The sequence below is a fragment of the Mustelus asterias genome, chromosome 2 (genome assembly GCF_964213995.1).
Source record: "Mustelus asterias chromosome 2, sMusAst1.hap1.1, whole genome shotgun sequence".
NCBI classification, from domain to species: domain Eukaryota; kingdom Metazoa; phylum Chordata; class Chondrichthyes; order Carcharhiniformes; family Triakidae; genus Mustelus; species Mustelus asterias.
In genome coordinates, this window is record NC_135802.1 from 40,872,493 (window position 1) to 40,897,398 (window position 24,906).

Genomic DNA, 24,906 nt, shown 5'->3' on the forward strand with positions numbered 1-24,906 from the left:
AAGGATCCAATTTTTAACTTTCATAAGGTGGCTGTTAAGTAAAGCAATATAAAGTACTTGGGTGTTTGTTTCATTACAATCTGGTGTAGAGGCAGCATCTGATTCATAACTGTTTGTGTGCTCAAACTCTCTGTAAAATAACATGAAGTAATTTTTCTGTACCTTCAGACGAAACACTCCCTACAAAACGCTAGAGCCTGTTAAGCCACCTGTTATTCCTAATGACTACATGACTAGTCCTGCTAGGAATGTGACTGCAAACCAGCAAAGCCCTATGCGAACAGCATCTCTGAACCAAAGGCCAAGAACACACAGGTATGAATGCTCTTTCTGTGATCAACTTTTCAACTCTGAAATGACACTTTGTCGAGATAATTGAAGTTGGATCTGCTTTTAACTTTTTTTGTTGACAAACGTGCTAGTAGTGTAGTAGGACCAACTATCAACTGCTTCATCAATTTTGTTCCCTTCACATAGGTGAAAAGTGGGCATGTTCAGTCATCCGTGTTCAGTACTATTCGTGATGGCTCAGACACCAAAGCATCTTTGTCCACATGCAGCAAGGCCTGGACAGCGTTCAGGCCTGAGCTGATAATTGGCAAGTAATATGCAAATCACAAGTGTCAGGCAATGATCATCTCCAGCTAGGAAGAATCTAACCGTCTCCCCATGGCATTCAATGGCGTTGTTGTTGTTCGTCCACCGTCGTCGATGAGGACCTTAACACCATTAGTCATTGAGGCTGGATGCGATGTGTCCAAAGATGACTGATCAGGCCAATTTGGGCACGGAATGTCCTGGCACATATTGGGCAAACTTGTGAGGCGTTATAGTTGTTGCGCTGGTAGTTCTGGACTTGCGCAGCTCGCGCTTAAGTTGTGCTTCAGCATTGCACCTTGCTTCATAAGCTTGACAGCCCTTGTGGATGAGGCAGCGCCAGGTAGGGCGGTTTTGTGCCAGCGTTTCCCAGGTGGTCGTGTCTATGTCGAGCGACTTCAGGGAGGCCTTGAGTGTGTCTTTGTAACGTTTCTTCTGCCCTCCATGCAAACGTCTTCCAGCAGAGAGTTCCCCAAAAAGGAGCTACTTGGGTATGCGCTTGTCCGGCATACGGATGACATGACCTGCCCACCAGGTCTGTGCTCTCATCAGCAGTGTGTGGACTGATGGTAGACTTGCTCTAGAGAGAACTTCAGTGTCTGGTACTTTGTCTTGCCATCTGATGTGTAATATTCTGCAGAGACAAGTCATGTGGAAATGATTGAGCTGTCTTGCATGCCTTCAATACAGTCCACGTTTCACAGGCATACAGGAGGGTAGTGAGTACCATGGCGCTGTAGACCTTCAGTTTTGTTGCTGGGCTGATTCCTCGACGTTCCCATACAGTGGAACTCAGTTTACCGAAAGCAGAACTTGCCTTTGCTATTCTGCAATTAACTTCTGTATCAATAGTCACTGCTCGGGAGAGGGTGCTGCCAAGATAAGTGAACTGGTCCACTGCCTGTAGTTTCTGCCCTTTGAGATTATGGGTTCTGTGTACGGTGCATGAGGAGCAGGCTGGTGCATGACTTCGGTCTTTTTAATGTTGATGGTGAGTCCAAAGTTGTCACAAGCTGTGGAAAATTTGTCCATACCGACTTGCATCTCTGGCTCTGAGCCAGTATACAGGGTGCAGTCATCGGCAAAGAGTAAGTCTCTCAGAACAGTCTCCTTCACTTTGGTAATAGCTTGAAGTCTCCTCAGGTTGAAGAGCTTCCCATCCACTCTGTATTTAAGGCTGATTCCAGCAACACTGTCCTGGAAGGCATCATGCTGAACAGTGTGGGTGCGAGCACACAGCCCTGTTTGACGCCATTGGTGACTGGGAATGCCTCAGAGGATTCTCTGCTGTTCAGTACTCTGGCCATCATGGAACTGGTGTACCATCTGAATGAATTTGGGGGGGCAGCTGAACTTTGACATGATCCTCCACAGGCCTTGTCGGCTGACAGTGTCGAAGGCTTTCGCGAGGTCACCAAAGATTGTGTAGAGCTCGCGATTCTGCTCCTGACACTTCTCCTGAAGTTGGGCGCGGCAAAAATCATGTCAATAGTCCTGCGACCTTTGCGGAAGCCACACTGTGACTCCGGAAGCAGGCCCAGCTCCAGATAATGACCAGTCGGACTCTTTTTTTCCCTGCAATGGAGAGCAGCGAGATTCCTCGATGGTTGTCACATACTTGCCGATTGCCCTTCCTCTCTTGTAGAGGTGTACGATGGAAGTGTCCTTAAGTTCCTGAGGAATGGATTGTTGCTTCCAAAAGGACTGGAACAACTTGGTGAGCTTCTTGATAAGTACAGGACCAGCAGCTTTGTACATCTCTGCGGGTATGGCGTCTGCCCCTGGGGCTTTGCCACTAGATAGCTGGCTTACAGCTTTCGTGACTTCGGCTACTACCGGTGGGTCATCCATGGCACTGTTGATATCGACCTGGGGAATCCTGTCTATTGCCTCATCGTTAATAGATGACGGTCAGTTGAGGTGGTGTGTGTGTGTTGGGCAGAGAGAGAGAGATTGTGTGTGTGTGAGAGATGGTGTGTGTGTGTGTTGGGGAGAGAGAGATGGTGTGTGTGTGTGTGTGTATTGGGGAGAGAGAGTGTGAGAAATAGGATTACCCACTCCGGAAACTTGAAACCATCCAGGTCATATTGTTACCCTATCCACTACCACCTTAAAGATTTACTCTGACCATCAATGCACAGTGGCAATAGTGTATCTCGGGACTTAGTGTACACTGCTGCCACTTTGCTGTGGGCAACTTGCCTTTTGATTCCCCGAAGCTTGTCTATCATCTGCATGATAGTTCAGAGGAATACTCTCCACTTGCATAACCAAAGAAAAGTTAGAATTTGTACAGTGGTGCATTTTGACTGGACTGATAAAGCCATGTAAAACAGATAATGTATCTTGGCTTCCTCCAATTAATACCTTCTAACCCCCCATTTTTCTCTTAGTTGATTTAAGTTAAATCTTTGTCATGTGTTCTGCACTGAGATTTTCCTAATCAAAGGAATTAATGTATCCCATTATTTCCATAGCACTTTTATCCTTCATCCAAAGAGTGAATATAATTTCATGGTATATTAACAGACAACTTTATTTATGCTCCACCATCTACAGCTTCATGATTGTAGCTCTGCTTTTTTCTTGACGTTCATCCCCAACTTGAATCAAAAATTTAGTTAAACCTCCACTGATTACACATTGGTAAGACTGAAGCCAGAAACCTTTGCACCCTGCCCATGTTTCTGTTTCCCCAACTAGCTGCATACTCAGTCTAAGCTCTGACTATGATGTTTTTCTTGCATGATTTGAACCACAACTCAAGCCATTGTTGCTAACATCCCCCCCGCCAGTCTCCACTCTAGCTTCTATGGTACAGTCATAATGGAAAATCAAGGTTATGGTGGACATGCAGCAGATTCTATTCATAGTAAACAAATGAAGTGCTTAATATTCTGGTCTCCCAATGATAAGTTGGGTGCAGCAAATAATTGAACATCAAAATTCCTTTAGACTATTTTAGTAAAATATGCTCATTTTTGATGAGTAAGTAGTTTAAATCTGTATGCAAATGGTCACTACCTAATTATATCCGGTCCAGCTGGCAGTTGTGTCCTGGACATGTTACTAATTACCACTTGGGGAGAGATTTGCAACAAAGTCAGCAGAAGGATGAATCTGTCTTGATGCTGCATGCCATTCTAATGTCACAAATCTAAGCCATTTGCTTTATTATTAGGTTGGCATTTTGCAATATGTAAAAAAAGCTGCATTCCACAGTAGTTGAAAAATATTTCCCAGTTTGAATTGCAAAACATCCCTAGTTTAGACATGAACAAGAACTGATGGTGGTTAGGGGCAATTTTAGCTCAAATAATCCCACTTGTGACTTTGTTTCTCAATTCCTCCATTTCTTTCAGAGCATTGACAAGACAGAACTGATGTTCATTGCATCAGGTTCTTAATAAATGTGAACCCACAGTCCTGAGCTCACCACAATTTTGGTCTCATTTAATCATTAGAAGAATAATAGGTATGGGAAATAGTAATGTCCAAGGGTATAAGATTTCTCTGAAGCTGAAAATAAAGGTGTCTTTACTGAACACACCCGAGTAAAATGAGACATTGTTTTCAATTAATTTATTGATTTCATATTCTCATGTTTTGTTTACCCAATAGATTCAGATTGTTCTTCTAGACGTTTGTTGCTTTAAATATTGTTTGCCTAATACATTGCATCTCATATTCCAAGTGCCTCGCAGACACTAAATTGCTTTAACATATGGTCATTGATACAACAGCCATTTTGTGCATACTTAAATAGAAAGCTGGAAAAACTCTGGTCTGGCAACATATGTGGAGAGAGAAACAGTAACGCTTCAGTCTATTAGATGACTTCAGAACATGCACTTAATTTGCAAGTAACAATCAACAACTTAGTGGAGTTGTTAATTACAGAAGAAACACTCGCTTGCACTCACCAGATCCACCTACACTAGGGAACTTCAATATCCATTGGCATAAGAAGTTGAAGCTTTTTAAAATCTCATCCAAAGAATGGCACCTGACAACACAATGCTCCCACACAGTTGATTATTATTGAAATGTCAGTCTGAATAATATACTGTACTGCTGCAGTGGGATGTGAACGTAAATGTTTGTGTGCAATTGACAGATTTTCACATTGCTGCTTTTTTTACTTGTTTTAACATTCCAAAACTAAATCTATGGCACCAGCCAATTTGCCATTTGCAGTGCCTGGCTGGAACTTCATCTCCTGTTTAAGAAGAATGCAGCTTTGGATGAATATAAGGAAACATTGGTTATTTCATTAGATTGATTCTGAAAATATTAGAGATATACGGCACTTTTATTCAATGTAATGCATAAATGGGATACAGTAAAAATTCTCCCCTGACAGCACCTTGTTGAAATTTTGACACAATTGGTGACAGCTGTGCCATATTGAGTTGAGTGGAAGAGAAAAGGTAATGCAATCTGCTGTACTCTAAATTTAGCTTTCTTTTCCGCTTGTAGCCTTCAGGAAGCCACTGCACTTAATGGTGCAGTAATTTCAGTAAATGTTTGATTGTTGGTATATCATGCACTATAACCTCAAGAATTTATTTGTAGTTAACTAGTTAATATACTTCTGTCTCTGCTTGAGTCAAAATCCTTGGTTCTGAGTTTTTGTGAGGATGGGCAAGAAAAGCTGATAGTTGTACATGTCAGGAAGCATCCTGGTTGACTCTCGTGTATGCTGAGTTTGCTGACCTCCGGGACAGGAAGATGGGCCAGTTGGCCTCTGCACTCTTATGGAGAGTTGAAATGGTGAGCTGGAAACGCATATATGAATGCATTTAGCACAGGGATCCGCTTTGACTGTTATGCCTCTATGGTTGAATAGCCAACTGAGACTGAGGCTTGCATGTGTATCGATGGCTAAGATACAGAAGCTCATATATATCCTTAACCTAGCAAGGAGTTTTCCATTTGGGATAGCTGCTGGGTAGAAATTGCTGATATGCTTGTTTTTATTTTTTATTTTGCCTTAGTGGGAGCAGCGGAGGAAGTGGAAGCCGAGAAAATAGTGGAAGCAGCAGTATAGGCATTCCTATTGCTGTGCCTACTCCCTCACCACCCACTCTTTTGCCAGGTCGGTAAACTTCTAATGCTTTGCAGATGAATAAATGGAGGATGCTTATGAGTCTGTTTATGAAGTTGATTTTGAGAACTAATTTCCCTGCACTTTTAAGGACTAGTGTAGTTATAACAAACTTCAAGATAGAATGAAAACAGAAAATGCTGGAAATATTCAGCATGTTGGATAGCACCTGTGAAGGCAAACAGTTATTGTTTCAAGTCCATGTCCTTTCATCAGAAGGTCATTGAACTGAAATGCCAATGAGGCATAGTCTCAGAAAAGGGGGTCAATCATTTCAGGCTGGGGTGAGGAGAAAGTACTTCATTTGAGGGTTACAAATCTTTGGCATTATCTAGCTCAAAGGGTCATGGATGCTACATCATGGAATATATTCACGGCTGGACTTTTGACCTCTCCCAGGAATCAAGGATCTCGATACTGGCTAGGAAAGGGGTTGAGGCAGAAGATCGGCCAAGATGGTATTGAATAATGGTGCAGGCTCAACGGGCCGCTTGTTCCAACCTGTCCCTATTTGTGTTCATAAGTTGTTGTGCTCAAGGTAGAGATGGGTTATCTCTTGCAAATCCAATCTCCATTTACTGTCTGTACTGATTTCTCATTACCGAATGGACCTTATCACCACCCACCCCCGATGTTCATATGATGTGGCATATACATTTGTTGTCTCAGCCCAGCCAATATTATAATTTTGTCCAGTGGCATCAGATTTCCTTATTTCTTAAATTTAACATTTTTATAAAGAACTATTGGGTAAAGTGTTATAATCATAATTTGACTTTTTTTGTTAGCATCATATTCTGTCCCTGCTGGAGCCCCTTCCCTGCCACCACCACCACCTCCACTGCCAGCGGGCAGTTTCATAGGTGAGACTGGCTGCTGCTTGGAACTACTCACGCATTTGTCCTTTCACAGCTAACTTGTAATAGATGTGGAAAATGGTGTTGATTCGCAATGGGTTACAATGACTAAACTGGATGGAATGATTTTGGGTTATAAGGAATTGCTGATGGTATTCTTAAGTACTTTTAATCCATGTTAGTGTCTTTGAAGTGGGCTCAGGGTTGACAAGCTGTCCAGGAATTCTTAAAACTATAAAATATTAACCAACCAACTGAAGCCAGATCCATATTTTGTCTTTCAGTCCAGTTTTGTGACAACTTTGAGTTTTACAGATGATCTTTATGCCTTGCCTAAATGACTATTATTAATTCATTTTGCGATTGAAGGGAGTGTCTTAAATATGGGAAACATCAATCCTGAGTTTAATCTTGTCCTTATCTAATGCCCATATGCCAATTTGAGGGTTTTTTTCTCGCCCTCATCACCTCGTTTACTGTGGGGGTGGGGAAGCTCAAGACTGGGTTCCCAACAGACCTTTCGGTTGCAATCAGCTAACACTCTAGAGACTGGGAATTGTTAGGGTGCTGGACCAGAACCCTAATACATTTGGGAGCCAGACTAGACAGCAACAATTTTTCCTTTTTAGCATAAATATGAGGATAGGATATTTCTTTCTGGGAATGACTCCGCTGACAAAGTAGAGATCTTTTATAATAAAACAAATTTTATTTGGTAACACATTTAAATATAACAAATGAAGCAGCTTAGCCACTAACAGTTGAACAATACTTAAAATGAAAGGAAGCAACTTTACTTTCTAGCTTATGACTGTTCCAGTTCTAAATAAGCCCCATTTATGCATAGATCTACACACCACTTATAAATAGTTAGCAAACCCAGGCATACTTGCCATAAATTGTTAACAGTCTTGAAGCTTTTAGAGAGATTTTGTGGAGAGAGAGAGGGTTCTCGGGTACAGCCTATGCATGCCTCTGACTTGTTAGAGAGATGTGTATTGTCTCCAGACAGGACAGCTAGTGAGAATTTGCAAGTCCAGGCAAGTTGTGGGGGTTACAGATAGTGTGACATGAACCCAACATCCCGGTTGAGGCCATCTTCCTGTGTGTGGAACTTGGCTATCAGTATCTGCTCAGCGACTCTGCATTGTCGTGTGTCGTGAAGGCCGCCTTGGAGAACGCTTACCCGAAGATCAGAGGCTGAATGCCCATGACCGCTGAAGTGCTCCCCAACAGGAAGAGAACAGTCTTGCCTGGTGATTGTCGAGCGGTGTTCATTCATCCATTGTCGTAGCGTCTGAATGGTTTCCCCAATGTACCATGCCTCGGGACATCCTTTCCAGCAGCGTATCAGGTAGACAATGTTGGCCGAGTTGCAAGAGTATGTACCGTGTACCTGGTGGATGGTGTTCTCACGTGGGATGATGGCATCCGTGTCGATGATCCGGCACGTCTTGCAGAGGTTGCTGTGGCAGGGTTGTGTGGTGTCGTGGTCACTGTTCTCCTGAAGGGCGGGTAATTTGCTGCGGACAATGGTCTGTTTGTGGATGTGCGGTTGTTTGAAGGCAAGAAGTGGGGGGTGTGGGGATGGCCTTAGCGAGATGTTCGTCTTCATCAATAACATGTTGAAGGCTCCGGAGGAGATGTCGTAGCTTCTCTGCTCCGGGGAAGTACTGGACAACGAAGGGTACTCTGTCCACTGTGTCCCGTGTTTGTCTTCTGAGGAGGTCGGTGCGGTTTTTCGCTGTGGCACATCGGAACTGTCAATCGATGAGTCTAGCGCCATATCCTGTTCTTATGAGGGCATCTTTCAGCATCTGGAGGTGTCTGTTGCGATCCTCCTCATCCGAGTGGATGCTGTGTATACGGAGGGCTTGTCCGTAGGGGATGGCTTCTTTAATGTGTTTAGCGTGGAAGCAGGAGAAGTGGAGCATCGTGAGGTTATCCGTGGGCTTGTGGTACAGTGAGGTGCTGAGGTGACTGTCCTTAATGGAGATGCGTGTGTCCAAGAATGCAACCGACTCTGGAGAGTAGTCCATGGTGAGTCTGGTGGGATGGAACTTGTTGATGTCATCATATAGTTGTTTCAGTGATTGTTCACCATGAGTCCAAAGGAAGAAAATGTCATCGATGTATCTAGTGTACAGCATCGGTTGAAGATCCTGTGCGGTGAAGAAATCTTGTTCGAACCTGTGCATGAAGATGTTGGCATATTGAGGTGCGAATTTGGTCCCCATGGCTGTTCCGTGTGTCTGGATGAAGAACTGGTTGTTGAAGGTGAAGACATTGTGGTCCAGGATGAAGCAGATGAGTTGTAAAATTGCATCTGGAAACTGGCAGTTGTCAGCGTTGAGTACTGGGGCAGTTGCAGCAATGCCTGTCTGGAGACAATACCTGTGCTTAATGCTCTCTCTGCTCACATTGTCTGTACCTTTAAGACTTGATTAGCTGTAAAGACTTGCATTCCAATCATTATTCTGTAAATTACGTTTGTGTCTCTGTATGCCTTGTTTGTGAGCAGATCTCCCACTCCACCTGACGTAGGAGCAGCATGCTCCGAAAGCTGGTGGCGTTTGCTACCAAATAAACCTGTTGGACTTTAACCTGGTGTTGTGAGACTTCTTACTGTGCCTCTGACTTTAGCAGTCAGTTTTTCTGTCTGCTATAGACCCAGCTCTGCACATTAACCATATTACCACATGACCCTGTCAGTCAACCTAATTAAATACCACAGGGGAAATCTCCTCTCCCAGCATCTGAGCTGCATTCCTACCAGACATACCGTGTACCTGTAGAATAAAGCCGAACTTTTAAACATTCCCTTTAAACAAAAACGTATATGTATATATCAGTTGCACTATCATCACAGAATTGAACTTTGAACCTTTCTGATGTGCATAATTTAGCCAACGACTCTCTAGAATGTGAAAAGAATGCTCTCTGCCTCAACCCTTTTGTGGAAAAACATTAATTTTTTTTAAGTTGCAGTTTTTGTCAAGAAAAATAACCATTTGTGTGAACGGTCAGCATTCTTTTTTAGGTTTTAGAACCTTTTGGTTAATTAGTAATTGTGGGAGTGGTGGGATCTGGATTGTATTTTAGTCAGTTCTTGAAGAATGTCCTATTACAGGGTGGCACAGTGGTTAGCACTGCTGCCTCAATGCCAGGGACCCGGGTTCAATTCCAGCCTTGGGTGACTGTGTGGAGATTGCATGTTCTGCCCATGTCTGTGTAGGTTTCCTCCCACAGTCTAAAGATGTGCAGGATAAGTTGATTGGCCATACTCAATAGCCCCTTAATGTCTCAAGATGTGTAGGTTGGGGGGCTTACTGGAGTAAATGTGTAGGGATACAGGGATAGGGTGGGGAGCGAGATGCTCTGTTGGAGAGTTAGTGCAGACTTGATGGACTGAATGGCCTCCCCGTTCCATGTAGGGATTCTAAGCCCATGATACTCTGACACTAACATGGATTGATGTCCTTAGAGGCCTGTTCTAAATGCTTATATATGCTTATAAAGGATTAATTTAACATTGAAGGTTTGATTGAATTTGAATTTTAAGTGTCTATACTTTTACAATGTATAAAGCTTTTACTAATCTTTCTGGCTTGTTGCAATCACCTTTGTTTGCTATTGGTGATGGTGTAGTGAGAATTTTTCCCCCCGAATCTTTGCATGCCTGTAACACTGTCCAGAATCAATAGGAAATTTGGAACCCTTGTGAAAAGTATGGTTTAAGAATGGCTAAAGTATATATATTGCTTGATGTCTCATGATTTTTCCTAAAAATGCGAAGCGGAATAGGAGCCGTGACAGAATGGAAGAAGGAGCATTTTCTGAGTGAGGAAATTGTCAATTGATTTTAATGGAACATGTAGGAATTTCAGATTTTACACAAGTGCGATTAAGCTGAAACTTCATTTTATCCCCTCGCTTTATTTCTTCTGCTCTGGCTGGTTTGAGGATTCACGTTTTCTTCACCAATCAAATCTGCTTTTCAGAAATTATGGAATAATACATATTTCTTTTTTCCTCCCCTGCTGTGACTTTAATGCTTTCAGCTGGCCCTGGTTCGGCTCCTAGCTCCCAGTACAGTACCATGACCAGACAGATCTCTCGGCATAATTCTACCACCTCTACGGCATCTTCGGGGGGCTTCAGGCGAAATCCTTCAGTGACTTCTCAGTTTTCTGTGCAGCCGCATATTAATGGTGGCCCTCTCTATGCTCAAAATTCAAGTAAGGCTTTTACTTAATACTGCTTCCAAATATACAATGCTCATTGTATATTGAGCTAACTAAGGTGTCATTCAATGCATTTTTAGTTGTCTTTATTGTCTCATGGATCATTCTACTCTTGGTGGAATTCTGACTTTGTAGCACAGGTTGCATGTTCATTTCTGTATGACCTATACTTTGCTCATATGTATCTTCCTCAGATGCCTGAAATAATTGGAATCCTCAGCAGATTGTTCAGCACTGAGATTAAGATTTTTAACTATGCAGCAGCAATTTCTTTTCTGAGGGAGGAGAAAATTTGTTTATGATACATGAGAATACATTGTGGTGAAAATGGATTATTAGAACAAAGTATATTTGAAGTAGTTGCAGCATATTAATATTTAAAACAGTTTCTCAGACCCCACCCACCCAGAGTGAACTGATTTGTCAAATATTTTAGATGACTTAGTCAACAGTACACTATGCAGAGCACATCATTCTAAGTTTCACTGTTTTGCAAGATAAATTCCAAACCATGTTTCTGCATACATTTTTTTTCATGGGCGGTTCTGAGAGACAGAATGCTCGGAACTCACCGGAGTGGTAAGGGAAAATATTCCAGCAGGGAAACGGACAGTTAGGTTTTCTAAAAATTTGAGGCTTGCGCATACTTCGCTTGGCTGGATCACTACATTTCCAGCATTATGCATAACAGATGGATTTGCAACTGCAACAACTTCAAAAGGTGTTCTTTGAATCATCACATTTATAATGCATCCCAAAATAACTGCAGTATCTGCAAAAGAAAAAATCACCCGATTGTATTGGTGGCTTGGCTATGAGGGGTCTAACTTGTAGTCTGCAGACTGGTTTGTTAGGTTCAAAAACACGTGCCAAATTTGAATTCCGTGAATGAAATTGCGCAATTCACAAAACCATCAGGGCGGCACGGTAGCACAGTGGTTAGCACTGCTGCTTCACAGCTCCAGGATCCCGGGTTCGATTCCCGGCTCGGGTCACTGTCTGTGTGGAGTTTGCACATTCTCCTCGTGTCTGCGTGGGTTTCCTCCGGGTGCTCCGGTTTCCTCCCACAGTCCAAAGATGTGCGGGTTAGGTTGATTGGCCAGGTTAAAAATTGTCCCTTAGAATCCTGGGATGCGTAGGTTAGAGGGATTAGCGGGTAAAATATGTGGGGGTAGGGCCTGGGTGGGATTGTGGTCGGTGCAGACTCGATGGGCCAAATGGCCTCCTTCTGCACTGTAGGGTTTCTATAACTGAGAAGTTTGCCAAAGCAGCTTCTCCATTTGTAATTGTGTGAAGTTTTAAAAAAATTATTTATTTAAAAACTGAATTATTTATTGCAGCCATCTAATTTGCTTTCAGCAATGTTCACCATCTGCTTTTTAAATAAAAGTGACCAGTTTTCAGGTTGAGGAAATTTGTAATGGCTTGAATTTTACACAAACTCATACTTGCACTTGTGTGAAGACAAACCAATAAAACTTTGGTCCAAATAAGTAGGAATTTCTGGTTCAGCACTGATCAGATTATTAAAACAGCCACACTTGCATTTATATAGTGCCTTTTAACATAAAATACCCGCCTCAGGAGCATTATCAAAAATTGACACAGACACAAGGGAGACATTAGGTCAAATGATCCAAAGCTTTGGCAAAGGCTGATTTTTAACAAACTTCTTAAAGGAGGAATTCCAGAGCTTGGGGTCTTGGCAGCTGAAGATTTGGCTGCCAATAACAATGCCTAATTTAGGGGATGCAGATTAAGGCCAGAGTTGGAGAGCTGGGAAGGTTGTAGGACTACAGGATGTAACACATCTAGGAATAAGAGCATGTAGGGATTGAAACAAAGATGATTTTAAAATCAAGGCATTGTTTAGCCAGGCACATGTGCAGGTCATTTAGCATAAGTACAATGGTGTGTGTTAGGATACTCGAGCAATCAGGAGCAGGAACCCAAGTTGTTCATCCCTGTTAAATCCCCGGGTGCTACCATGGTTAACATCGGCTAACTAATCATTGAAAGGTAAATCAAATCCAAGGATTTCTGGCCTTGAGAGCTTTGCTAATTTTTGCTAGGCTCGAGAATAACATTTTGCATAATTCTGACCGTAAATAGGCTTCAGTGGTGAAGCCCTGTACTTTCTATTTTTAAATCAAAGCAATTAGAAGTCATTGGCCACATCATTCATTTAACCAAAATGTAATAATTTGCATGAACAGAGTGGCTTGTAGAATTTAACTGAACACATCTATAAATCCTGATTTATTTGTCGTTGTCCCCACTTATTTTGCGGTCCTGTGAAGAATTAATAAACAAACATTACAGATTCTGAGTAGGAAAAAGATTATCTACTGTAATGAAAAGAAAAGCTGAGCTGCTTTCCAAGGTTTCAACAAGAAAAGATTACTAGTCAATAAAAGATGCTACTGAGGTAGAGCAAATTTGCATCTTTGTGCATTTCTGTGGCTGTTCACTGGAACCAAAAAGATACATTACCGTGATTTATGGTGCAGTGTTCTTATTCAAAATGAAATCAAGTATAGTGAGGTAACGTTTCAGTTCCACAAAATGGAGTAATGTTTTTGGTATGTGCAAGAGCCGTTTGTCTGCCTCCTCGGTGTAATTTATGCCAGCCACGCTAGTCCTCAAAAACATCTGTTGAGACGTGTGCCTCTTTACAAATTTTACATGTTGCCCCTTTTCATGCTGTCTCCTATACGTGTTCTCAAGAACTCACTGCAGTCGCATTGTTCTAACTCCAGTGTTTATTTGCCGTTTAACTTGGCATACAAGTCTTTAATCTTTCTAAACATGAAATATACAGTTGCTCAATACTTGCTTTTGGTTACTAAATTAGCTCAGGAACAACAGTGTTCATGCATTTCCTGGGGAACTTGTACAAACAAGCATCTGCAAAATAAATTACTGAGAAACCTTTAAGCTTGTACGATAAAAGAGAATTTCTGAAACCACATTTAAGTTTAAAAACTATGGATAGCCTTCACTTCACCAAACTTAACATAACTTGGGACACAAAGTACTGGTCATTGCAAGGTGGCTGCAGCTTTTGTGACAGAAACAGTCTTTGTGGAATGGGGAAAGGTATCCAACATCCATAATGGCAGAGAAACCGTTCTCTTTGGGATTGAATACTTGCATGGCATTATCATGGAACCATCTTCATGCTGTTATGGATACTGGCTTTTGTCAAATAGACTATTCTTTATTCATGCACAAAACCTGCTGCACTATGCTAACAAATCTCAGAAGCCTTCCAATAAAGAAAAATGTATTTGAGCAGTGTTCTGTTTCCTGCCCCAGTGCTGCTTCAATGCACTTTCAGCATCTGCTGGTAATTCCTTTCTCCTAACCCTGATATTGTGTGTCTGATGGTGGATCTCATTTTGAGGACCTTTGGCTTAATGGGGTTAAGGTGGATAGCTGTCCCAGGTCTTCGTCTATGATTTGTCAAGTGATGGGCAGGCCTGTGATCGATTCCCAAATATTAGTAAGTCTTTCTGCAAACTCTCTGCTTAACCAGAAAACTGAAGTTTCACCGGAGTGTAATTGAAACAGTTCTTTACATGCTGCCGAATGAGCAGTTTGAAAACAGTAAAATGAACTGAGCTGGTGTGTAAGAGGGGGCATTTTTAACATTGTTATAGTTGGTTAGGTGCTGATCATCTCAGCTGGTTGTTCCAAGATTGTCAGGTAATTTTGCAGTATAAACAATGAAAACAAGCACACCTACAAAAAAGACAACTGATATCAGTTCCTAAATTGTCTACAATTTGCAGGTTTCACTATTTAAGAATAGGCTTATGAACAGCAGTGTTGCAAAAGTACCTTTTTAGATTTGTGATCCCTGTAACTTTGTGACCTCAAAATGCCAGGAGTGGTGTTGATGTTTTTATTTTTAATCAGCATTAAAACTTACCAACTGAATAAAAAGGAATTATTTTTGGCTGCATTTTCCCAAATCTCTTCACAGATTAAAAATGTATACACCAGAGCAATGAAGATCCTGTGCTCAAAAATTTGCAGTTCATGGAGCTATGATGCTTGACCTTATTCAGGATATTTACTTATCTAACCCTTGGTAGGAAGTACTTTTTTTAAACCTTTAAATGTAGTCCAAATGCCAAACGTTTATTTTCCCCTCACTAATACTGACAGCCTTATACAATTGGGCTTAATTAAAACTAAACCACCCCCCAGTATAGTTTTAAAAGAAAACTAGATTAATACCTCCATCAGGGAAGGTCTCAGAAAAGCACAAACATTCCTTCTCCTTTTGCTGTGCGGCAACTGTACCGTTCTATATGGCCCTGTTCCCCATTTTGTTGATTGCACAGTTCTTTAATTCAAACCTTCAGAACTTTTCCTCCTAATCCTTGGCTTTTTAAAACTTTGATTATTAAATATGCTTCTTGCTTTCCCTACTCATGAGCCTGGTTAGCATTCTATGCTATGGACCATGGCCTTTCTCATTGACTTCCCAAAAGTCCGTTCACCTCGCCAGACCCTACGTGGTAGTTGATCCATTTTAATAATGTTGTGAAGGATTTTTCTTCTATATAATTACTCCATCCCTTGTACCTAAATTGTAATGTCCTCTGTTTGCTGAAGAGTCCAGACCAATAGTCTTGGTGCTTTGTGCAGGGCAAATTTTAAGCCAAGTTTCCTTTGTGCAGAGTTTCCTCCAGCATCCATGAAGTCTCATGGTATCAGATCAAACATGGGTAAGGAAACCTCTTGCTGATCACCACCTACTTGACCTCCCTCAACTTACAAATCCGTGCTCCTCAATATTAAGCATCACTCTGAAGAATCACTGAGGGGAGCAAAGGCGTGTAATGTATTCCGGATGGAACTTCAATGTCCGTCACCAAGTAGCTCAGCAAGCTCAGCCAGTAGCAGTGCTACTAAGTTTTGAAGGATGCATCTGCTGGATAGGACCTTTGGCAGGTCGTGAGAACTGTTGATGGACAAACTTGCTTTATCTCACCAATCTGTCTCAGATGCATCTAACCATGAACTTATTGATTGAAATGACTGTCCAATCGCCCCATGTTCACACGGAGGACATCCTCCATGCTCTGTGACATTACCATTGCGCTAAACAGGATAAATTCAGAACAAAACTGAAGTGCAATGGACCATCAATAGCCGAGTTATATTTGACTACAATCTGAGCACAATATCATAGAAATCATAGAAACCCTACAGTGCAAAAACAGGCCATTCGGCCCATCAAGTCTGCACCGACCACAATCCCACCCAGGCTCTACTCCCATATCCCTACACATATATATTACCCGCTAATCCCTCTAACCTATGCATCTCAGGACACTAAGGGGCAATTTTAGCATGGCCAATCAACCTAACCCGCACATCTTTGGACTGTGAGAGGAATCTGGAGCACCAGGAGGAAACCCACGCAGACATGAGGAGAATGTGCAGACTCCACACAAACAGTGACCCAAGCCAGGAATCGAACCCAGGTCCCTGGAGCTGTGAAGCAGCAGTGCTAACCACTGTGCTACCCTGCCGCCCCACACCTCAGAAGTTTTTCAAGGAACCACACAAGGTTAAAGTCCAACAGGTTTATTTGGTAGCAAAAGCCACAAGCAAGAGAGTGCAGTTAAAGATGTGGTTGCAGGGATGGTGTAGGAGGGAGGGTTTCGGCTACGTGGATAATTGGAACACATTCTGGGGAAAGTGGGACCTGTATAAACAGGACGATTTGCACCTGAATTAGAGGGGCACCAATATCCTGGGAGGGTAATTTTCTACGGCTCTTCAGGGGGGTTTAAACTAATTTGTCAGGGGGGTGGGAAAAGGAGTTGTGGTCCGGAAGTCAGTGTTGAGGGTAGTGAGGTATTGGGGAAGGTATCAAGGTTAAGGGTGGGTACTGGTAGACAGGAAGGTGGGTCGAAGTGTGTCTACTTCAATGCAAGGAGCATCCGGAACAAGGTAGATGAACTTGGGGCGTGGATTGGTACTTGGGACTACGATGTTGTGGCCATTACGGAGACATGGGTAGAACAAGGACAGGAATGGTTGTTGGAAGTTCCGGGGTATAGATGTTTCAGTAAGTGTAGGGAAGCTGGTAAAAGAGGTGGAGGAGTAGCATTGTTAATCAAGGATAGTTTAACGGCTGCGGAAAGGCACTTCGAGGGGGATCTGCATACTGAGGTAACATGGGCTGAAGTTAAAAATAGGAAAGGAGCGGTCATGTTGTTAGGAGTTTACTATAGGTCCCCAAATAGTAATAGAGATGTGGAGGAAGAAATTGCTAAGCAGATTATGGATAGGTGTGGGGGTCACAGGGTAGTTGTCATGGGGGACTTTAACTTTCCAAATATTGATTGGAACCTTTGTAGGTTGAATAGTTCAGATGGGGCAGTTTTTGTGCAGTGTGCAGGAGGGTTTCCAGACACAATATGTGGATAGGCCGACCAGAGGTGGGGCCACATTGGATTTGGTACTGGGAAATGAACCGGGCCAAGTGTTAGATTTGGTTGTGGGAGAGCACTTTGGAAATAGTGACCACAATTTGGTGTCTTTTGTTATTGCAATGGAGTGGGATAGGGCCGTACGGCAGGGCAAGGTTTATAATTGGGGGAGAGGTAATTATGATGCGACTAGGCAAGAATTAGGGGGCATAAGATGGGAACAGAAACTGTCAGGGAAAGGCTCTAATGAAAAGTGGAACTTTTTCAAGGAACAAATACTGTGTGTCCTTGATAGGTATGTCCCTGTCAGGCAGGGAGGAAATGGCTGAGTGAGAGAACCATGGTTCACGAAAGAGGTGGAATGTCTTGTAAAAAGGAAGAGGGAAGCTTGTGTAGGGATGAGGAAACAAGGTTCAGATGGCTCGATTGAGGGTTACAAGTTAGCAAGGAATGAGCTGAAAAAGGGGCTTAGGAGAGCTAGGAGGGGACACGAGAAGTCCTTGGCGGGTCGGATCAAGGAAAACCCCCAAGGCTTTTTACTCTTTTATGTGAGGAATAAAAGAATGACCAGGGTGAGGTTTGGGCCGGTCAAGGACAGTAGTGGGAACTTGTGTATGGAGTCAGTAGAGATAGGCGAGGTAATGAATGAATACTTTTCTTCAGTGTTCACCAAGGAGAGGGGCCATGTTTTTGAGGAAGAGCGGGTGTTACAGGCTAATAGACTGGAGGAAGTAGATGTTCGGAGGGAGGATGTGCTAGCAGTTTTGAATAAACTGAAGGTCGATAAGTCCCCTGGGCCTGATGAAATATATCCTAGGATTCTTTGGGAGGCAAGGGATGAGATTGCAGAGCCTTTGGCTTTGATCTTTGGGTCCTCATTGTCTGCGGGGATGGTGCCAGAGGACTGGAGAGTGGCGAATGTTGTTCCTCTGTTTAAGAAAGGGAATAGAAATGACCCTGGTAATCATAGGCCGGTTAGTCTTACTGCGGTAGTTGGTAAGTTGATGGAAAAGGTCCTTGGGGATGGGATTTCCGACCATTTAGAAAGATGCGGATTAATCCGGGATAGTCAGCACGGATTTGTGAAGGGCAAGTCGTGCCTCACAAATTTGATATAATTTTTTGAGGAGGTAACTAAGTGTGTTGATGAAGGTAGGGCAGTTGATGTCATATACATGGATTTTAGTAAGGTGTTTGATAAGGTCCCCCATGGTCAGCTTATGATGAAAGTGAGGAGGTGTGGGACAGAGGGAAAGTTGGCCGATTGGATAGGTAACTGGCTGTCTGATCGAAGACAGAGGGTGGTGATGGATGGAAAATTTTCGAACGGGAGGCATAGAACATAGAACATTACAGTGCAGTACAGGCCCTTCGGCCCTCGATGTTGCGCCAACCAGTGGAACCAATCTAAAGCCCCTCTAATCTACACTATTCCTGGTTGCTAGCGGAGTGCCACAGGGATCAGTGCTTGGTCCTCTGCTATTTGTGATTTTTATTAATGACTTGGAGGAGGGGGCTGAAGGGTGGATCAGTAAATTTGCTGATGACACCAAGATTGGTGGAATAGTGGATGAGGTGGAGGGCTGTTGTAGACTGCAAAGAGACATAGATAGGATGCAAAGCTGGGCTGAAAAATGGCAGATGGAGTTTAACCCTGATAAATGTGAGGTGATTCATTTTGGTAGGACAAATTTAAATGTGGATTACTGGGTCAAATGTAGGGTTCTGAAGACTGTGGAGGAACAGAGAGATCTTGGGGTCCATATCCACAGATCTCTAAAGGTTGCCAGTCAAGTGGATAGAGCTGTGAAGAGTGCCTATAGTGTGTTAGCTTTTATTAACAGGGGGTTGGAGTTTAAGAGCCGTGGGGTTATGCTGCAACTGTACAGGACCTTGGGGAGACCACATTTGGAATATTGTGTGCAGTTCTGGTCACCTCACTATAAGAAGGATATGGATGCGCTGGAAAGAGTGCAAAGGAGATTTACCAGGATGCTGCCTGGTTTGGAGGGTAGGTCTTATGAGGAAAGGTTGAGGGAGCTAGGGCTGTTCTCTCTGGAGCGGAGGAGGTTGAGGGGAGACTTAATAGAGGTTTGTAAAATGATGAAGGGGATAGATAGTGTGAACGTTCAAAGACTATTTCCTCGGGTGGATGGAGCTATTACAAGGGGGCATAACTATAGGGTTCATGGTGGGAGATATAGGAAGGATGTCCGAGGTAGGTTCTTTACGCAGAGTGATTGGGGTGTGGAATGGACTGCCTGCAGTGATAGTGGAGTCCGACACTTTAGGAACATTTAAGCGGTTATTGGATAGGCACATGGAGCACACCAGGATGATAGGGAGTGGGATAGCTTGATCTTGGTTTCAGATAAAGCTCGGCACAACATCGTGGGCCGAAGGGCCTGTTCTGTGCTGTACTGTTCTACTGAAGCTTTGGGAGCCTTAAGCTCCTTCAGGTGACTACAATCTGTAAGCTCATTGCCTGGCATAGATTATCAAGCTGGCTGACCAACCCTGGTTCAATGAGGATGGAAGTAGAGAATGCCAGGAGCAGCACCATGTATAACTCGGAGGCCAACTTTGTAATGCTATATTGCAGGACTACATGCATGCTAGACTATGGAAGCCGCATGTCACAGAGCTAAATGACTCCAAAACAAATCAAATAAGAGTTCTGTAATCCTGCCGCATCCAATCATGAATGGGATAATGAAGTGACTAACAGGAGAAGGAGCCCCCCCACTCCCCCCAACCACCACCACCACAAAAAGTCTTCCAAATCTGTTCTTGTTGAGTCAAATACTTTGTTGAGCCATTGTATTAATGTATTCTTTAATATATCTTGATTAATGGTCATAGCTTCAGCAGAATGCTCCCTCTGACAATGCTATAAATCTGTACCCTTTAACTTCTTGCAACATCTGTTTATATCCTGGGGAAATGGAGCTTTTTCCTTTTTTATGCTTTGTACTTCCATCTAAAATTTGTGGTGGGTTAACTTGCATTCATAAATGTTGTTGCAGTGGAACCTTATCTACTCTAAGGTAAATGTTTGGTACTGGTCTTGTTTTTGGGTGAAGAAACCAAGTTGCTGTATGATATTTCCAATATAGCACTTGTAACGATCTGCGATACTAAAACCCTATCTAGTGTATGTAGTTCCTTTAAAAGGTTTCTCTGAAACCTTTATTCCTATACTTGGAGGAATGAGGTTGCACTGCTTCATTAAGCAATTGTATGTTCTCCTTGTGACTCAACCTATGTGATTGACAGCTGCTTGTGTTTGCCTTTTCCTTTTACCCCTCACTGTGTTGTTCCAATGTGTCTGTGTTTATGCCAGCATCCCTAGCTCCACCCCCTCCCCCTATGCCTCAGCTGACTCCACAGATACCTCTCACAGGCTTCGTGGCCAGGGTGCAAGAAAACAGTAAGTTCCTATGGCTGAGTAGATGCATCCTTTTCTTTACCCACTTGAGGAAAGAAGTTTGCATGATTGACATTTTCACATTTGTTTAGGCGATTTCTCTACTGCTGTCACTGGCTGTGTGCTTGTCTGTGTTGCTAAATGTTACTTTGATCACTTGACGTGCAATATTTGGTTCTTATTCACATTTGTGTACTAGTTTTAAAGTTGGGTGTATTTTGGTTCACTGGGTATCTTGAAACAAACAATTATTTCCTTTTTTAATCCTGTAATTTTAATTGGCTTTTTTTCGAAGTAATTGAAGCTGGATGGACTTCTATGCATAATATTCAGATCAATATCTATTTACATGTACTTACAGTAAAGCCCCAATTGTTGTAATATTTGACAAGAAAACTACCTTCAGTGGTTGAAATTCAGGATAAAATTGTAATTTGATTTTTTGCTGTCAAAAGCTAATTTACTTAACTGGAGTCTGGCGTTTAGTGGACTGTTCTGCATATTGCACGTCTAATATCTGGAAACTGTTGTATTTGTCATTTTGTGCATGTTTTAGGACACATTAATTTAACCCTACTGTTCATCTGGCTGTATAGTTTCTACATTTGTGCAAAGACTTTTCTTTTTAAAGTTTTTGTCTGTATAAAGTTGTGTCGTGTGCCAATCACAAAAGTATTAAAATCTAGGAATACAAAGTTGCCACCTGCTGGATAGTGTTGATTGTACATAGTGATTCTTGAACTTCATTGAAATGGTAAGCCATTCATTTACTCATGGTTAACGTGGAATTCTACATGAGCATGTTGGGAAAGACTTTTGAACACTGCAACATTTGGATGAAATTTTTATGAAGATGCCTACTCTGACATGGTACAAATATATCCAAAAATTTCCATTTCCAATGCTTCTCGCAAAATTCTGTTTTCTTTCAAAAATGACGATTTCTCTAGGTCGTTTTGGGACTTCTGTACTCAATTGTAAATGTTGTGTACAGATTTAGAGATGCATTTCCTTAGTGAATACAAAATATGGTGGATTTTTAAGTCAACGTACCTTCATTTCCGTTTTTCTTGCTTTGATCTAATTTGAGCTCTTACTGATATAGATTAATACAAAAATGTGTTCGGAATCAATTGTTATAATCACCACTTTGAAAATGGATGAAAATTTTATTGTATGCAGTTTTATTTTGGTTCCTGCAAGTTAACTTGAAATTTAAGCAATTTTCAACATTTTAAATTTTTTTTACTGCATGCTAAAATAATATGCATCAAATTATTACCTTCCAATTGGGGAAACTTAGTATTTAACTGAGGCAGTTGAACATACAAGGATTGATGTGCAGATTTTTCATTTCATATATATATAGAAATTATGACTAACATGGCTTAGCATGGTCTGAAACCTCTCTACATACTCTGCCTATCTGCATGGTTTCTTTTAAAAGCCTGCAATATGAAATGCATGTGAAATTAATTGTGTTGAATATTTGTGTAAAATGTATTTGTTGTCTTTACTAAATGATATTTAATTATACTAATAAACTGCAAATTGTTCCAGTTGCTGATAGTCCAACCCCTCCACCACCTCCACCTCCAGATGATTTACCAATGTTTGATGAATCCCCACCTCCACCTCCCCCACCTCCTGTGGACTACGAAGATGAAGAAGCAGCAGTCGTGCAATACAATGACCCATATGCTGATTCAGACCCTCACTGGGCACCAAAGATTTATCTCGAAAAAGGTAAGCAGTTCATTTATTTTGATTATTGTCACATGTATTAGTATACAGTGAAAAGTATTATTTCTTGCGTGAACAAAGAAAATTACAGCACAGGAACAGACCCTTCGGCCCTCCAAGCCTGCACCGACCATGTTGCCTACCTGAACTAGAACGCCCTACCCTTCTAGGGACCATATCCCTCTCTTCTCATCCTATTCATATATTTGTCCGGACGCCCCTTAAAAGTCACTATCATATCTGCTTCCACTACCTTCCCCAGCAGCGAGTTCCAGGCACCCACAACCCTCTGTGTAAAAAAATAAACTTGCCTCATACATCTCCTTTAAATCTTGCCCGTCGCACCTTACCCTTATGCCCTCTAGTAATTGACTCTTCCACCCTGGGGAAAAAGCTTCTGACTATCCACTCTGTCCATGCCCCTCGTAATCTTGTCGACTTCTATCAGGTCACCCTTCAACCTCCGTCATTCTAGTAAGAACAAATCAAGTTTCTCCAACCTCTCGTCATAGCTAATGCTAGGCAACTTCCTGGTAAATCTTTTCTGTACCCTCTCCAAAGCATCCACCTCCTTCTGATAGTGCGGCAACCAGAATTGAATGCTGCATTCCAAGTGCGGCCTAACCAAGGTTCTATAAAGCTGCAACATGACTTGCCAATTTTTAAACTCATGCCTCGGCCAATGCAGGCAAGCATGCCCTATGCCGCCTTGACTACTTTCTTCACCTGCATTGCCACTTTCAGTGACCTGTGTAAGAACATAAGAAATAGGAGCAGGAGTAGGCCATCTAGCCCCTCGAGCCTGCCCCGCCATTCAATAAGATCATGGCTGATTTGAAGTGGATCAGTTCCACTTACCCGCCTGATCCCTATAACCCCTAATTCCCTTACCGATCAGGAATCCATCTATCCGTGATTTAAACATATTCAACGAGGTAGCCTCCACCACTTCAGTGGGCAGAGAATTCCAGAGATTCACCACCCTCTGAGAGAAGAAGTTCCTCCTCAACTCTGTCCTAAACCGACCCCCCTTTATTTTGAGGCTGTGCCCTCTATTTCTAGCTTCCTTTCTAAGTGGAAAGAATCTCTCCACCTCTACCCTATCCAGCCCCTTCATTATCTTATAGGTCTCTATAAGATTCCCCCCTCAGCCTTCTAAATTCCAACGAGTACAAACCCAATCTGCTCAGTCTCTCCTCATAATCAACACCCCTCATCTCTGGTATCAACCTGGTGAACCTTCTCTGCACTCCCTCCAAGGCCAATATATCCTTCCGCAAATAAGGGGACCAATACTGCACACAGTATTCCAGCTGTGGCCTCACCAATGCCCTGTACAGATGCAGCAAGACATCTCTGCTTTTATATTCTATCCCCCTCACGATATACGCCAACATCCCATTTGCCTTCTTGATCACCTGTTGCACCTGCAGACTGGGTTTTTGCGTCTCATGCACAAGGACCCCCAGGTCCCTCTGCACAGCAGCATGTTGTAATTTCTTTCCATTTAGATAATCCAATTTGCTATTATTTCTTCCAAAGTGAATAACCTCGCATTTGTTAACGTTATACTCCATCTGCCAGATCCTCGCCCACTCACTCAGCCTGTCCAAATCTCTCTGCAGACCTTCTACACGATTCACTTTTCCACTTATCTTTGTGTAGTCTGCAAACTTTGTTACCCTACACTCAGTCCTCTCCTCCAGATCGTCTATATAAATGGTAAATAGTTGAGGCCCCAGTACCGATCCCTGCGGCACGCCACTCGTTACCATCCGCCAACCAGAAAAGCACCCATTTATTCCGACTCTCTGCTTCCTGTCGGATAGCCAATCCCCAATCCACGCTAACGTGTACCTGTACAGCCAGATCCCTCTGTCTATCAATACTCTTAAGGGTTCTGCCATCTACTGTACAGCCCTCCATTCAGAAATGCACCCTTCCACTGCTACCCTCTGTCTTCTATCCATCTTGCCAGCTCACCTCTGATCCCCTACGACTTCACCTTCTGTACCAGTCTGTCATGAGGGCCTTGTCAAAAGCCTTACTGAAGTCCATGTAGACAATATCCACTGCTTTGCCATCATCAATCATCTTCATCACTTCCTCGCAAAACTCGATCAAGTCAGTGAGACATGACCTCCCCTTCACAAAACCATGTTGCCTCTTGCAAATACGTCCACTTATTTCCAAGTGGGAGTAAATCCTGTCTCGAAGAATCCTCTCCTAAAATTTCCCTACCACTGACGTAAGGCTCACCGGCCGGTAATTACTGGATAATCTTTGCTACCCTTCTTAAACAAAGGATCAGCATTGGCTATTCTTCGCCAATCCTGTAGCCAGTGAGGATACAAAGATTTCTCTCGAGGCCCCAGAAATTTCCACTCTTGTCTCTCTCAGTATTCTGGGATATATCCCATCATGCCCTGGGGACTTGTCCACTTTAGTTTTTCAAGACCCCCCAATACTTCCTCTT

At 42.6% G+C, this 24,906-nt stretch overlaps 1 protein-coding gene across 5 annotated transcripts in view; it reads left to right on the top strand.

Moving 5' to 3' along the window:
* abi1a (abl-interactor 1a) overlaps nt 1-24,906 on the top strand; it is a 101,835-nt gene that overhangs the window by 70,571 nt on the left and 6,358 nt on the right. Inside the window, exons 5-10 of one of the 5 annotated variants that reach the window (XM_078233953.1) lie at nt 169-315; nt 5,595-5,695; nt 6,493-6,567; nt 10,623-10,799; nt 20,604-20,690; nt 22,248-22,433. In XM_078233953.1, coding sequence (XP_078090079.1) covers nt 169-315; nt 5,595-5,695; nt 6,493-6,567; nt 10,623-10,799; nt 20,604-20,690; nt 22,248-22,433 — 773 coding nt within the window. The remainder of the gene's footprint in view (nt 1-168; nt 316-5,594; nt 5,696-6,492; nt 6,568-10,622; nt 10,800-20,603; nt 20,691-22,247; nt 22,434-24,906) is intronic. The other 4 variants (XM_078233962.1, XM_078233970.1, XM_078233988.1 and 1 more) reach the window with 4 other exon arrangements.